This window comes from Protopterus annectens, chromosome 7.part0 (assembly GCF_019279795.1).
Source record: "Protopterus annectens isolate FY-2018-M chromosome 7.part0, PAN1.0, whole genome shotgun sequence".
Lineage (NCBI taxonomy): Eukaryota > Metazoa > Chordata > Ceratodontiformes > Protopteridae > Protopterus > Protopterus annectens.
Genome location: NC_056739.1, coordinates 41,038,961 through 41,054,982, shown reverse-complemented (window position 1 = coordinate 41,054,982; position 16,022 = coordinate 41,038,961). Strand labels below are relative to the sequence as shown.

Genomic DNA, 16,022 nt, shown 5'->3' with positions numbered 1-16,022 from the left:
TTTTTTGCAATTAGTTGGAATATTTGGATTGATTGTACTACTAACTACTTTTCAATATGTTCAGTTTATAAGGCTGCAAGATACAAATGGATGCTTTACATAATCTGAAATGTGTAGAAAGGGAAATTGAGAGGGAAAGAGGGGAAAAGGAGTTGGACCATACCTTGAACTTGACAATGGTAAAAAAGCAAACACAAGTAAATTTACCCAAAGTAGTAAATGCTCAAAAATAATCACAAGGAACACTAATGGTTTAGTAGAAGGTACTATATAAGGTAGAATAACAGAATTACTATACAGGGTAGAATAACAGAATTACTATACAAGGTAGAATAACAGAATTACTATACAAGGTAGAATAACAGAATTACTATACAAGGTAGAATAACAGAATTACTATACAGGGTAAAATAACAGAATTACTATACAGGGTAAAATAACAGAATTACTATACAAGGTAGAATAACAGAATTACTATACAGGGTAAAATAACAGAATTACTATACAGGGTAAAATAACAGAATTACTATACAGGGTAAAATAACAGAATTACTATACAAGGTAGAATAATAGAATTACTATACAAGGTAGAATAACAGAATTACTATACAAGGTAGAATAACAGAATTACTATACAAGGTAGAATAACAGAATTACTATACAGGGTAGAATAACAGAATTACTATACAAGGTAGAAGAACAGAATTACTATACAAGGTAGAAGAACAGAATTACTATACAAGGTAGAAGAACAGAATTACTATATAAGGTAGAAGAACAGAATTACTATACAGGGTAAAATAACAGAATTACTATATAAGGTAGAATAACAGAATTACTATACAAGGTAGAATAACAGAATTACTATACAAGGTAGAATAACAGAATTACTATACAGGGTAGAATAACAGAATTACTATACAGGGTAAAATAACAGAATTACTATACAGGGTAAAATAACAGAATTACTATACAAGGTAGAATAACAGAATTACTATACAGGGTAAAATAACAGAATTACTATACAAGGTAGAATAACAGAATTACTATACAAGGTAGAATAACAGAATTACTATACAAGGTAGAATAACAGAATTACTATATAAGGTAGAATAACAGAATTACTATACAGGGTAAAATAACAGAATTACTATACAAGGTAGAATAACAGAATTACTATACAAGGTAGAATAACAGAATTACTATACAGGGTAAAATAACAGAATTACTATACAAGGTAGAATAACAGAATTACTATACAAGGTAGAATAACAGAATTACTATACAAGGTAGAATAACAGAATTACTATACAGGGTAAAATAACAGAATTACTATACAGGGTAAAATAACAGAATTACTATACAAGGTAGAATAACAGAATTACTATACAAGGTAGAATAACAGAATTACTATACAAGGTAGAATAACAGAATTACTATACAAGGTAGAATAACAGAATTACTATATAAGGTAGAATAACAGAATTACTATATAAGGTAGAATAACAGAATTACTATACAGGGTAAATTAACAGAATTACTATACAAGGTAGAATAACAGAATTACTATATAAGGTAGAATAACAGAATTACTATACAGGGTAAAATAACAGAATTACTATACAAGGTAGAATAACAGAATTACTATACAAGGTAGAATAACAGAATTACTATACAGGGTAAAATAACAGAATTACTATACAAGGTAGAATAACAGAATTACTATATAAGGTAGAATAACAGAATTACTATACAAGGTAGAATAACAGAATTACTATACAAGGTAGAATAACAGAATTACTATACAGGGTAAAATAACAGAATTACTATACAAGGTAGAATAACAGAATTACTATACAAGGTAGAATAACAGAATTACTATACAAGGTAGAATAACAGAATTACTATATAAGGTAGAATAACAGAATTACTATACAGGGTAAAATAACAGAATTACTATACAAGGTAGAATAACAGAATTACTATACAAGGTAGAATAACAGAATTACTATACAGGGTAAAATAACAGAATTACTATACAAGGTAGAATAACAGAATTACTATACAAGGTAGAATAACAGAATCACTATACAAGGTAGAATAACAGAATTACTATACAAGGTAGAATAACAGAATTAAGGTAGAATAACAGAATTACTATATAAGGTAGAATAACAGAATTCGTAAGGAGTTTAAGAAATGATGTCATATTACTGCAGGGGACACATTTACATAAAAATAAGACTGAAGAGTTTATAATAAGGCTTGAGGGAACTGGATACTTTGCGGAAGCATACTAAGGAAGCAAGAGAGGGGTGATGAAGCTGTGGGGGTAACAACTAAGAGTAAAACTGATAACAGAGGGAGATATGTTCTCCTATGGGGCAAATGGGGTTAAAGCAGAATTACAATAGGAGACATTTATATTCCACCAGGAATAAATGGGGATGAATTAAGGAATATAACAGGTGAAATTAATGAATTCCATTCGGGCATATTACTTAAGGCAGGGGAATAGAACTTCAATGATAGGCAAGATGCAAGGAGAGGGCATAGCACTCCCAGTGGGTGAAGGAGATGTATTCTTATTCAAGATTATCAGACCATGCCCAGTGGGCAAAGGAGATGTATACTTATTCAAGATTATCAGACCACACCCAGTGGATGAAGGAGATGTATACTTATTCAAGATTATCAGACCACACCCAGTGGGCAAAGGAGATGTATACTTATTCAAGATTATCAGACCATGCCCAGTGGGCAAAGGAGATGTATACTTATTCAAGATTATCAGACCACACCCAGTGGACGAAGGAGATGTATACTTATTCAAGATTATCAGACCACACCCAGTGGGCAAAGGAGATGTATACTTATTCAAGATTATCAGACCACGCCCAGTGGGCGAAGGAGATGTATACTTATTCAAGATTATCAGACCATGCCCAGTGGATGAAGGAGATGTATACTTATTCAAGATTATCAGACCACACCCAGAAGGTGAAGGAGATGCAAACTTATCTGAGATTATCAGACCACACCCAAAACAAGTTAGGAAGGCTGCTTTTTTTTTCTTTTTTAAAAAACTAGTAATATTTAAGCTTATTAGGTGGATGACCTTATAAGTTAAATACTGTACAACTGATGCAGTGGTCTTCTGTTAAATTTTTAATTGGCAGTCATTTCAATTATTGCTAGAAGTAGCATTAGTGTTGTTCTAGTTTCTGTTAATTATACAGTGACAAGTGTTGTGGGCGTGTTTCAATGACAATTATGGTGCCATGTAGGTGTGGTTAGCTAGGTTGTGGGTGGGTCTTGCTACTGCACATGGAATGGGGGCTATTACACTACACAATGACCCTAGTTTGTGAATGAAAAGGGTCAAAGTTACCTGTAAAATAGATATTGTTCTGACATGAAATCACAATACAAATTATTGTTACTGTATTCTGACTTTCTAAATGAGTAAAAGTGGCAGTTTAAAAAGGCTTCCTGATGAAGGGTCTTGGTCACTCATTATGTTTGGCCATACCTTTCAACTTTTTGGTTCAAGAATTCTGGACAAAGCCAAATACAATGAGGTGACAAAGGCACAAATTCAGGGTCATTGTTCTTTTTTAAATATTACCCTAATTTACTTTAAAAAATAGCAGATCAGGATGTAAAACGTGACAAAAAGCATGCAAATAATGACAAAAATATAAGAAAACAATATTTTGAAAACTTCAGAATGCTTCGCAATCGTATCAAAAAGAAAATAAATTAAGACAAACTATACTATAATAACTTTCAGAATAATAGTAAACACAACTCTAAACAAAAATCTGGAGTGGCATTAAAGAAATCTTGCATCCCAGCCAAACATTCAACCCTAACCCCTCTCCCAATAGCCCACCACTCTAAATTTCAGTACAATACAATTTAACTCTTCATTCATAGAAAGTATAGCTTCTCTACCCACGGATCCCCCAACATCGAATTTTAACCCTTCCTAATTCCACATATCACATATACTTTCATCTTCAAACCTGTGCCCACATCCTATGTAAAGGTACTCACACAAACAAAACCATGCCCTACTTCAGCTGATGACCTTTCAAGTGAGTACCTTAAAGTAGTAGCTGACAGCATTGCCTATCCTGTTTCAACCCTTATAAACAGGTAAATCCTGGAATCTCACATTCCCTCTCTCTGGAAAAAGTCACACATTATCCCTCTACACAAAGTAGAAAATTCAACAGACATTACTAACTTTAGATCTATAGCAATCGTATCCCCCCATCCAAAATAATTGAAAACTGTATTAAAATACAATTGCTAAACTATCTCCTGTAGGAAGAACTCATATCCTCATCACAACATGGCTTCTGTCCTTCCGACAGTACTAACACTGCACTTCTAATCTATATAGATACTGTCAATAAGCCTTGAGATAATGGCAAACTAGTCTCCTCCTTACTTCTAGAATTGTCTAAGGCATTCAACACAGTTTGTCACAGCAAACTTCTACTTCAAATGTCCTCATTAGGTCTCTCTCCATCCACCCTTCTATGGTTCAAAAGCTACCTATCCAATAGGCATCAGTCAGTAAAATGGTACTCCACCCTCTCTCCTTACATCCTAGTCACTAACTGGTGCACCACAAGGCTCTATCCTTCATCTCTTCCTCTTTAACATTCTCACCAACACCCTCCACACATCAGGCCTTGCTAATAAAGTATGCAGATGACTCCACACTCATTTGCATAACTGGCAACATGGCACACCTCCAAAAAAATTACTCAGGAAACTTTAACAGCTACTGAAACATGGCCTTATAAAAGTCACAACTCATGCTCAACCCCCCCCCCCCAAAAAAAAAATAAACTGCTATTTTTCCCAAAATCGTTCTCTCATGAAAAAACAAAATTTAAAGTAATCTTGCTTGATAATACAACCATTGAAGTCACTTCTCAGACAATTATTAGGGATGATAGTGGATGACAATCTTAAATTCAACCTGCATATACAAAATTGCATAAGAAAAACTCATCAAAATTAGGGAAGCTTTGCATAGCCAAAAATTTTCAAACCAATGCAACTAAAACTACATTTACCACTATTTATCTCCTACCCACATTTCTTTTTGGCACTCCCATCCTTACCAACCTCCAGGCATCACAGAAATCAAAACTTGAACAGTGCAATAACAAAATTGCTAAATTTGCAGCAAATATCCCTTTCAGAGCCCACCAATGAATAGCACTAAAAGCCTAAACTGGTTAGAACTACCCCAACAACTAACATACACAACATCTTACAATTATCCAGCATCCATCTGCTGGTCCAGCACTAAATAATATTCTAAATAATTATGTTCCCAGTAGGTCATTATGATCCAGTGACCAAAAACTATGATCTTTCCACAAACCTATCAAATATGCTGGGCATTGTCTATACTTGTACCATGTTGCTAAGGCCTGATACTCCTTCCCTGTATCCACCCTTTCTCCCTTCCCTGTATCCACCCTTTCTCCCATCCACCCTTTCTCCCATCCTTCAAAACCATTCTGAAAGACCTCTTAGCAAAAAGCTGGCTCTGTTCTTGCTGAACGCTAGGATGAACTATATCCCTAAATGTGAACAAATACCTTTCCTTACCTTACATCTCCTTACTGTCCCTTCTTCACTCACTTCCTTACTTCTATCAGTGATTATGGAGAACACTGGACTGAGTGTAACTCATGTCCATGAATACAAACGTAAGTTTGGCTCAGTGCAGAGTTCTCTAGCATCACCTAGCACTCAACCTCTTGCCTCCAAAAATAACCAAGGACACTTTTTAATATATTACTAGCATTATCATGAAAAGTTGACAAATTAAGATAATCTTAGTCTATAAATTATTGCAGTTATCCATTAAGTATAGCCCATCACATTTTCTCCCAGAGAAATAATTAGAACAAAGTAAGATTATCTTAGTCTATAAATTATTGCAGTTATCCATTAAGTATGGTCCAGCACCTTTTCTCACACAGAAATAATTAGGAGAGAGAGTGCAACATTTTGAGGCAAAATAAAAACAGCTAAGAGGTATTCTTGGAGAGATGTGAAAAAAATAAAAAAGATTGCGACATCAACTATGGATAAGCTTCATAGCCGTGACTTTTAAATGCAGGGAGAAAGTTATCCAATATTTGCAAATATAAAGGTTCAATACAAATAACTTGTGTTAAGTATAACTAACAAGATCTACACAGTAAACTACCTGCCAACCCAGAGATAATGGAGAGCAGTGAACTGAAACAGTGTCTTTGCAATTATGACTTAAAATGTTATGACAGTAGTACGCATGTGTACAACGGCTTTGTATTAAAACACTAACCCACTGGCATTTCTGCTCAGAAATGGGCATGGTGAAAGTGATTGACAGGTGAAGGCCATGTAGGTGAAAGTGATTGACAGGTGAAGGCCATGTGACGTACCATAGTAATCATGTCCGACTGACAAGGCATGCAGATTTCAATGTGGCATCATGAGTATTCACAGTGATTACTCAGTATGTGAATATACTGGAGAAAACGGTCATTATCGGGGGGTTATTCTGTTTTATAGGTTCATAGGTAGATACTAGGCTATTGGCCCTAGGGCTTATACAAGCCTAGCCAAAAAGGTACCCTGGCTTTTGCCACCCAAGAAAATTAATTTTCCTATGCCCCTGTCAAGCAGAGCCACACAGGTGATCCTCAGGGTGAATTTCCTATTTCCCATCCAATCATCAAGATTTTTCTTGAAGAGTGCTAATGAGGAGCTTTGTTTGATATAGATAGGTAGTTTGTTCCAGAGTATGAGAAGTCTCATGTCCAACAGCTCTGGGTTTGACATAGCTTTGTATGTTAGGCAGAGATCGCCTCTGAGTAGGCGATATGTGACGGAGTAAAGCCGGAGTTTTTTGAGATGGTCTGCATAGGGCATCTGTTTGAGGCCTGTAATCCTCTTTGTGAGGTATTTCTGTGGCCTTTCCAGTTGTTGTAGATGTCTTGTGAGGTACATACCAAAAGGGGCGTTGTACTCTATAATGGGTCTAATGAGTGACGAGTAGAGGGGAACAATGAACTCTTTTTTCCTGGATGAGAAACCTTTTGTGATGAGGTGTGCCATGTAGAAGGATTTCCTGACTACTGTGGGGATGTGATTATCAAAGCAGAGACTACTGTCCACCTATGTCCCAAGGTCTCATCACACTTTCGGTGTGAAGTAGACTACCACCTATATGGTAGCTCATGGGTACAGAGCTTTTACCAAAGGGGATGACAATGCACTTTTTGGCACTGAGCTTGAGGCCATGGCTTTGACACCAGGCATCTGTCTCAGTGAGGCCCTTTTGTAGAATGTCCACATCATTAGGAGTTTCAATTATGGCTCCTAGTTTGCAGTCATCTGCGAACTTCGTTAGCCGAAGACCTTCCGTGTTAGCCTGTACTTCAGAAAAGTAGATACCAAACAGGAGAAGACCCAGGACAGAACCCTGTGGTACTACACTTGTCACTGGTCTGAAGTCGGATTTGGAGTCTGCTACTTTCACAGTGTGGGTTCTGTCAGTGAGCCAGTTGGCAACCCATCTTGTGACATAGGGATTTATACCTAGTTTAGTGAGTTTATCTATAATTCCAGAGTTGGGGATGGTGTCAAAAGCCTTGGCGAGATCTAGATAGGCTGTGTGAACCACCTTACCCTTGTCTACAGCTTTGGTGACTGCTTTAAAGGGGTCTATCAGGTTTAGGAGACATGATCTGCCATTTGCAAACCCGAACTGGGTGGGGTCTAGAGTTTGGCGATTACCAATGTCTTTGTTTATAAGTTCCATGATGAAACATTACATGGCCTTGCAGACCAAGCTTGTTAGGCTAATGGGGCGGTAGTTCCCAGGGTCCGTGGTGGCTCCCCCTTTGTGGAGTGAGATAACCGTCGCTGTGCGCCATTCCGTGGGCACAAAGCCTGATGAGAGGCTATGATTGAACATGGTGCTTAGGTGGGGTGCCAGTTAATTCTGTAGCTCTTGTAGAACACAGCCTGGGATGTTGTCAGGTTCCATGGATGCTGTGTTCTTGGCTTTGGAGAGAGTGTGGGTTTTACCTGTGCAGCTATGATTACAGGAACTTTGCATTCTTCTGGTATAGAGATGGGCCCTTTAGGGGGTGACAGAGGGGTAAAGTTAGCACTGAACCTATCTGCCAGGATGTTGGCAATATCAGTTGGTTCTGTATATTTAGTGCATTGTGCTGTAACTCAGAGCAGATCTGAGTGTTGCCATTGAGATTCTTGACATAGCTATAGAATGTTTTGTAGTTGTCTTTAGAATCAGTAGTGATTTTGTTTTCGTATCTAGCTTTGGAGGATATTATGAGGGATCTCAGCTTCTTACTGAGGCTGACCAGGGAGTTCCTCCAATCATGGGATTTTACTCTTTTCTGCAACAGTTTCTTTCTTCTGTTGTAGAGTTGGTTATGACAGGGGACCACCAGATTGGCTTCCTTTTTTTGGAGGATAGCATCTGTTAGGGATAGCACGATCCATGCACTCGCGTAAGTGCATGGATTGTGCATTTGTGTAGGATTCAGCAGTCGTATCTCTATTGTCCATCTGCATGGGTGTTGTGAAGTTTGCCACTTCTGTCTTAAGAAGCGTGAAGTTGGCTTTCGAAAATGTTTTTACAGTGGTTTCCCTAATTGGGGGGGGGGGGTGGTGGCAGGATGTGGGTGTCTAAGGTGATTAGGTTGTGGTCAGATCTGACCAATGAGGAATTGACCTCTGGTGTGGAACACCAGTCGCCCATGTTGGTAATGACCAGGTCTAGGATATTGCTGCCCCTATTGGGGGTGTGAATAAGTTGATCCAAGGCACTGGAATTTATGAATTCCAGAAAACGTTGAGCAAAATAATTGGTACATGAGTAGTTTTCCTAGTTAATGGTGGGGTAGTTGAAATCGCCCATTATGAGGGTGTTGGGTCATACCCTAATATTTTCCAGTGTATCAAGAAATGAGGAGTGGGAATCCTGGGGCATTGTGGGGGATCTGTAGAAAGTTACAATTTGGATTATGGTCTTGCCCGGAGTTAGTTACACTTGGATAATCTCGGATGCATTATGCTGAGCAACTAGCCTGGAGGTGTGGATATCCTTAATGAATATGGACACGCCTCCGCCTTTAGTGTTTCGGTCCAGGTTAGGTGGCCGAAAGGTGTAGTATGAATTGTAGCCTGGTAATGCAGGGGTGCTCTCTGGAGCCTTGAACCAGGTCTCCATCACTGCACAGATGTCAATGTTCTCCATTTTAAGGAGTGCCTCGAATTAATGCATTTTGAGGTTTAGACTTCTAGCATTGAATAGCATTAACCTCAGATTTTGCTTGCTTGTACCTGTTATGGTGGTGAATTTGTCATTTGAACCTTGCCTAAAAAAGGCACTTTAGGGGTGGCAAGAGCCTTAGCCAGTATCCGGAATCCCAAGGGTGACAGGTGCAGGCAATCTCTGGTGTCGTGGTCTGTCGATCATGTCATCCCAGGCAGATAGATACTGGATCCCCTTAGAATGACACCAGAAGCTCAGTCAATTGTTGAAGTCAATCATTTGTCCTTGTACTGTGGTATCATTCTGGGTGATGGCAGGATGCTACTCGGGGCTAGGGTCATACCTGCCTAGGCTACACGATTGGAGTGCTCCTCCATGTCTCTTTTCATGTAGTCCAGGGAGGTACATCTCAGGTCATTCACACCAACATGGACAATGACATAGTCATATTTGTACTTGTGGAGTGACCTGTGTGTGAGCGTTATGTGGCAGATCTTGGTACCAGACAGGCAGCTGACAGTAACTTTCTCCTTGTTTAGCAATTCCCAACTTAGAAGGTGTAAGCTACCTGTCCTGCCACAACAGTGCAGACCACAAAACTTCTTAATGTAAAACAACTGGTCTGGAGCTGAAGTGCTTCAACCAAAGGCTTAGAATAACGGTTACAATTTAATCAGGCTACTACCAAGCAGTAATAAATGCAGCAGAATAAATGCAATAAATGGAAATTGGAACAGAATACATACAATTGAGTACTTTTAAGAAGATGCAAAAACAAAATAAAGTGCACATTTTTTTTAAGTAAATCACATCATTAAACACAGTTACTTCATAGCCAGGCACAAACTTAGTATTTACACAGTGTCAAGAAGTTAACGTTTTTCTGCTGCAGTCTTCCAGAAGCAGAGCAACATGTTTCAACCAAAAATCAAAGCCAACGATAGTTGTTACAGGCCCCCCTGCACCACCCTAAATACTCTAGTACTGTTTTGCTAGCCTGGTTATGTCATGCTTTAATGTTATTTTTTGTTTTGTAATTATGTATAAACACCCCCAGTACTTCTGACAATAGTCTTGCACCGTAAGCGCTTTTGCAGGGGGACAGGCCCCCCTGCACGCCCATGTTTCTTGGCTTTGTATTAGAACATTACCCCACCACGATTTTCAGGCAGGAATGGGCGTGGCACCACGTACATGATTGACATGGCAAGACCGTGTCAGGTTGCATGCAAAATACAACTGAGTGACAAGCCATGCAAATTATCCAGCCAACCTGTTGAATATTCATTTTGAAAATTCCATGTGTGACCGTATTTTGTGTATTATAGGCTCATAGGTTCATACTAGGCTATCTTCCCTAGGGCATTTATAAGCCTAACCAGAGTGTATTTGGCTTTCGCCACCCATTTTAAATTAATTTTGATATGCTCTTTTTCGAGGTTAGTATACTGTGCCTCTGTCTAACAGTGACACAGAAGTGATACCCGGGGTAAACCTACGATCTCCCATCCACTCATCAAGATTCCTCTTGAAGAGAGTCAATGAGGGACTCTGCCTAACCTGGACTGGGATTTTATTCCAGAGTGAAGGGAGCCTCTCTGGGTTATGAATCTGTCCCTTCAGCATGTCCTATTTATTTCAGTGCTGAGATTCAAGTCTCTCGAGCGCGTAGCTCGATGGGATTTGGATTTTCTGAGGTGCAGCATGTCCATTAATTCCGGGTTGGACATGGCTTTATACGTCAGGCACAGATCGCCTCTGAACAGGCGGTATGCCACTGAGCAGAGCTGGAGTTTCTTTAACCGGGCAGCATATGGCATCTGTTTGAGCCCTTTGATCCTCTTGGTGAGGTACTTTTGGGGTCTTTCCAGTTGCTGCAGGTGTCTGGTAAGGTACATCCCAAAAGGGGCATTGTACTCAATTATGGGCCTGATGAGGGATGAGTAAAGAGGCACGATGACCTCCCCTGATCTAGATGTGAATCCCTTCATGATTAGGTGGGCTATATAAAATGTTTTTCTAACCACTTTGGCCACGTGGTTGTCAAATGAGAGATTGCTATCAGCTTGGGTCCCAATGGATTACCACCTATGTGGTAATTTGTGGGCACTTTGTTTTTGCCAAAGGGGATGACTATACACTTTTTGGCATTTAGCTTGAAGCCATGGCTCTGGCACCAGTTGTCTGTTTCTATGAAGCCCTTTTGGAGGATGTTTGTGTCAACTGGAGAGTCGATTATGGCGCCCAGTTTGCAGTCATCTGCGAACTTGGTCAGCCACAGTCCTTCCGTGTTGGCCTGTACCTCCGAGAAATATATACCGAACAAGAGAGGTCCCTTGAGCCAGTTTGCAAACCATCTAGTGACATAGGGGTTTATATTTAAGCTGGTGAGCTTATCTATAATGCCCGAGTGGGGTATTGTATCGAAGGCTTTTGCGAGGTCCAGGTAGGCTGTGTGGACCACCTTCCCCTCGTCAATGGCCTTGGTGACTGTTTCAAAGAAATCAACCAGGTTTAAGAGGCAGGATCTGCCCTTAACAAAGCCGAACTGGGTAGGATCTAGTGTCTGTAGGTCCCCAGTATCTTTATTTATGAGGTCCATGATGATCCTTTCCATAGCTTTGCAGACCAAGCTAGTCAGGCTTATGGGGCGATAGTTTCCAGGATCCGTTGAGGCACCACCTTTGTGGAGAGGGACCACTGTTGCTGTATGCCACTCTTTGGGTACATATCCTGTAGTAAGGCTGAGACTGAACAGTAGTTTTATGTTTGGGTTTAGCTCTTCTTGGAGTTCATGTAGGATGCAGCCCGGGACACCGACTGGTCCCATTGATGCTGTGTTTTTTGCTTTGGAGAGGGCGGCTCTTACCTGAGCATCTGAGATGTCAGGGGGGCAGCATTCTGCTGGGATAGATATTTGCCCTTTTGGTGGGAAGGGGGGGGGAGTTTGCGCTGAACCTGTCAGCTAGGATGTTGGCAATGTCTGTGGGTTTGGTGTATTTTTTGTCATTTTGGACTAACTCTGAGCATATCCGGGAATTCCCACCCAGGTTCCTAACATAACTAAAGAAAGCCTGTGCAACTTTTCTCTCGAAGCTGGCCTTAGACGATTTTATGAGTGCCCATAGTTTTTTTGCTAATACTGATCAGAGATGCCTTCCCTTTTTGGGATTTTGCTCTATCATGTAGTAGCTTCCTCCTTCTATTGTATAGTTTATTTATAGCTGGGGTTCACCAGACAGGACGTCTGCCTTTGGAGGATTGGGTCTTGGTTTTATTTGGGATTGCATGATCCATGCATTCCTGAAGGTGTTCATAGAATGCGTTTATAAAGGATTCTGCGGTCTGGGACGATTTTCCACAGGCCCGGGGCTTTGAAGGATTCCACCTCGGTTTTGAGGAGTGTGAAATTTGCTTTAGAGAAGTTTTTCACTGTGGTTTTCTGGGCAGGGGTGGGGTCAGGATGTGAATATCCAGTGAGATTAGTTTATGGTCTGATCTTACCAGTGAGGGATACACTTCTGGTCTGGAGCATAGAGTCCCCATGTTGGTGATGATCAGGTCCAGTATGTTTTCTCCTCTTGTGGGAGTGGTAACAAGTTGTTCCATAGCATTTGAGTTTATAAATTCTAGGAACCTTTGGGCTAGGGTGTTGGAGCTAGAGTAATGCTCCCAGTCTATGTTTGGGTAGTTGAAGTCGCCCAATATAATGGTGTTTGGAGAGACCTTCATATTTTCCAGTGTTCTCAGGAAGGCCGAGTGGGGTTCCTGGGTTTGGGAGGGTGGTCTGTAGCAGGCTATAAACTGGAAGGCAGTTTCACCCACTGTTAGTTGCACATTATTATTATGTGTCCTTTATTTAAGAGATGCAAGGACAGGTTCAACTATTAGTGGGTCAAAAGGGCAGTATGTACGCAGTACTTTACACCCCCACCTAATTTTGTGTTTTAAATTGCTTTTGCAGGGAGGGCAAGCCTCCTGCACCCCTCCCCTTCTTAGCTATACTGTTGTGCTTATGAGAAGTTTCTGGTAAATTGCTGCACATGGAAGTCAGTAAATAATTACACAGATTTTAGTTTCAGACTTTACATTCTTCTGAAACGCACGCTAACAAAACCAGTCATACTAGCAAGAGTCTTAAGTTTATAAAGGCAGTATTTAAATTCTCTCCCTCCCTATATTTGGGAGTTTGCCCCCATTATATTAGGCTTGCATTAACACATCGAGAGGTATATGTCACTGTTAACAACTGCAAATACATGTTAAACGTTACGGCTTTAGGTTTGTACATGTCTTAACTTAGTTACCGCAATCGATGGTCTCACACACATTACTAAAAATAATCACATTTTGAGAAATACATATCTGCAGACCACGCAAAAGCATGACCTTAACCGAAATAAGGCACCAACCCCTGTTCGACAGTAAGGACTCATACATAACACGCACTTGCAGCAGCGCATACATTCGACGGCACTGTTTACCACATTGTATTTGGTGACGTTGTGTAGGCGTAGGTCATGTTTTATTCATAGTAAGACAGGGAAACGTACAGTAGTGGGCGGTGCTTGCTACTGCGCATCTGGTGGGGTAATGTTCTAATACTTAACTTGTCCACGTTTGTTTACAAACATTTCATGCATTAGGTATGCACTTTTTTTCTTAGCCTTTAGCTTTGAACAATATATTTATATTTGCAATATTTCGCTTGAAACGGGTGAGGACAAAGATTTAAGTGCAGTACTTGTAATGCGGACCGGAGTTCCGTTGTGGCGAACCCTAACCGGGAAAAGCCGAAAGACACAACAACAACTTCTAATGCACTGCTTTCCGTTGTTGCTTTTTAATGTAATTAAGAGCGACGACTTTTCCACTAGCCTAGGACATATAAACATTAAGCACGGCTTCCGACGTATATATATTTATATTAAGCTATACTTTGCAATGAGAGATCTACTTATGTTTATTGAGAAGTAGACGAGCAGTAAACGTCAGGCGGAGGGTGTTGGGCAGGATTTCGGTAGTGCTTGCTACTCCGCATCTGGTGGGGTAGTATTCTAATACAAAAAAAAAATCAAAACAGTTTACGAAAGACTGCAGAAAAATATGATGCAAAACCCTTGTCACAGATTCCTGAGATGAAAATTGTAAACTACATATATAATGATAATAATAAAAATAACTTTTTGCATCATATTTAAGTTGTATTAACAAACGAATAATGATAAAAATAATATATGCATGATATTTAATTAAGTTGTACTTTTCTAGATGACGTACCTCTCTGACTTTGTCTTCTGGTTAGCAAACAAAATGTTGCCTTTCCACTAAACAGTAAAGTTGTACTTACTTGCGAGCTTCTTGGCTTTCCAGTGAATGTATTGTCATTTTCAGCTGTAGGAAAGCTGAAAGGATTTCTGGTTGTCGGCATTTTTCCTTAAAGAAAACAACGTTTTAAACTAATTAAAAATAATAAATGTTTAACTCAAAGGAGCAGCAATGCATAATTCCGCAAGCAGCAGCAAACTGAAGTTTGTTTATGCGCTGTTGCTAGGGAATACCGTGGTGACGTCAGACTTATGCGACGTAGAATGAAAACGGCTTCAGTTGGAGAGCAGAAACAGGTTTACAGTGTTATACCGCTGTGGAAATGCCGATTTCATTAAGATAGCCTTAGTTTGCGTTATGTTGGTTGTGTCCTCGTTTAACTGTTTTTTTTTTTCAATAATAATTTTTATTGTTTTCTTATATTCCATACAAAATTAAAACAATACAGAAAATTAAGAAAAAAACTATCAACTAATACTAACTCCATAACATATATACAATATTTACATAAATGCTTCCAAGTAACACATTGAATTATACACAAAGAGTATAAAAATGATAGCGCTTGTTTTGGCTTGTATTCCTTCCATTCCAAACTATTTAGTAATAGGCATTGTCTTTTCACGTTATAGAAGGCCGCTAAGCACACTTTCTGCGTTATAGAATTAAAAGTGTAGAAAGTGCTAGTAGAGTAGCAGCGCAGAGGTAAAACGGCATACTTTTTCAAGTTTGCCTGGTCCTTACAGTTAGCATATACCAGTAAGGGAGGTCCGTCAACTCTCAAAATGTGGAACCCATCCTTTATAGAAAATACTAATACTGAGCCAAATAACTGCATCAAAAGACCTCTTTTAAATATGAAGGAGAAAAAACAGCTAATGACCATTCTGTGAACTTAGGAGTTCATTTTGCCAATTTTTCGACTTGTACAGTACTGTGCTTGCTACTCCTCATCCGGTGAGCCAGTACAATACAACAAAGTCCAATATTATTAAGTTTTATTTGCTGTTGCTATTTATTAAAAAGATTATTATCACTGAATCTCCGCCAAACCCTTTCAATGTTGGATCGGAATGTTTCTCATAATGAGGTTCATGGGTGGGTTAAAATATCTTACAGCACCCAATTTATTACTCAAAATATCTTTAATACTAATAACAGGTGTCATAATTCTCTGTCTCCAACAGTAAAAATCATAGCACTGGCCTTCAAAAATAGCGGAAGGCCAGAAAGATGAGCACTTTCTTATTTTTCACTATAGAAGCTCTTTAAATACTAGAACTTACATAGTCAGTGGTAATGAATCTTTGTATAGCTTAATTTAGGTATTTAGTAAAGTATGTACTCATAGGTGATTAGTAGG

At 39.2% G+C, this 16,022-nt stretch overlaps 1 protein-coding gene across 4 annotated transcripts in view; it reads right to left on the bottom strand.

The window, feature by feature from the left end:
- CFAP276 (cilia and flagella associated protein 276) overlaps window positions 1-14,891 on the bottom strand; it is a 494,385-nt gene extending 479,494 nt beyond the window's left edge. The window contains exon 1 of one of the 4 annotated variants that reach the window (XM_044076475.1): window positions 14,682-14,891. In XM_044076475.1, coding sequence (XP_043932410.1) covers window positions 14,682-14,762 — 81 coding nt within the window. In that variant the 5' untranslated portion in view covers window positions 14,763-14,891. The other 3 variants (XM_044076476.1, XM_044076477.1, XM_044076478.1) reach the window with 3 other exon arrangements.
- Between the last annotated feature and the right edge of the window lie 1,131 nt (window positions 14,892-16,022).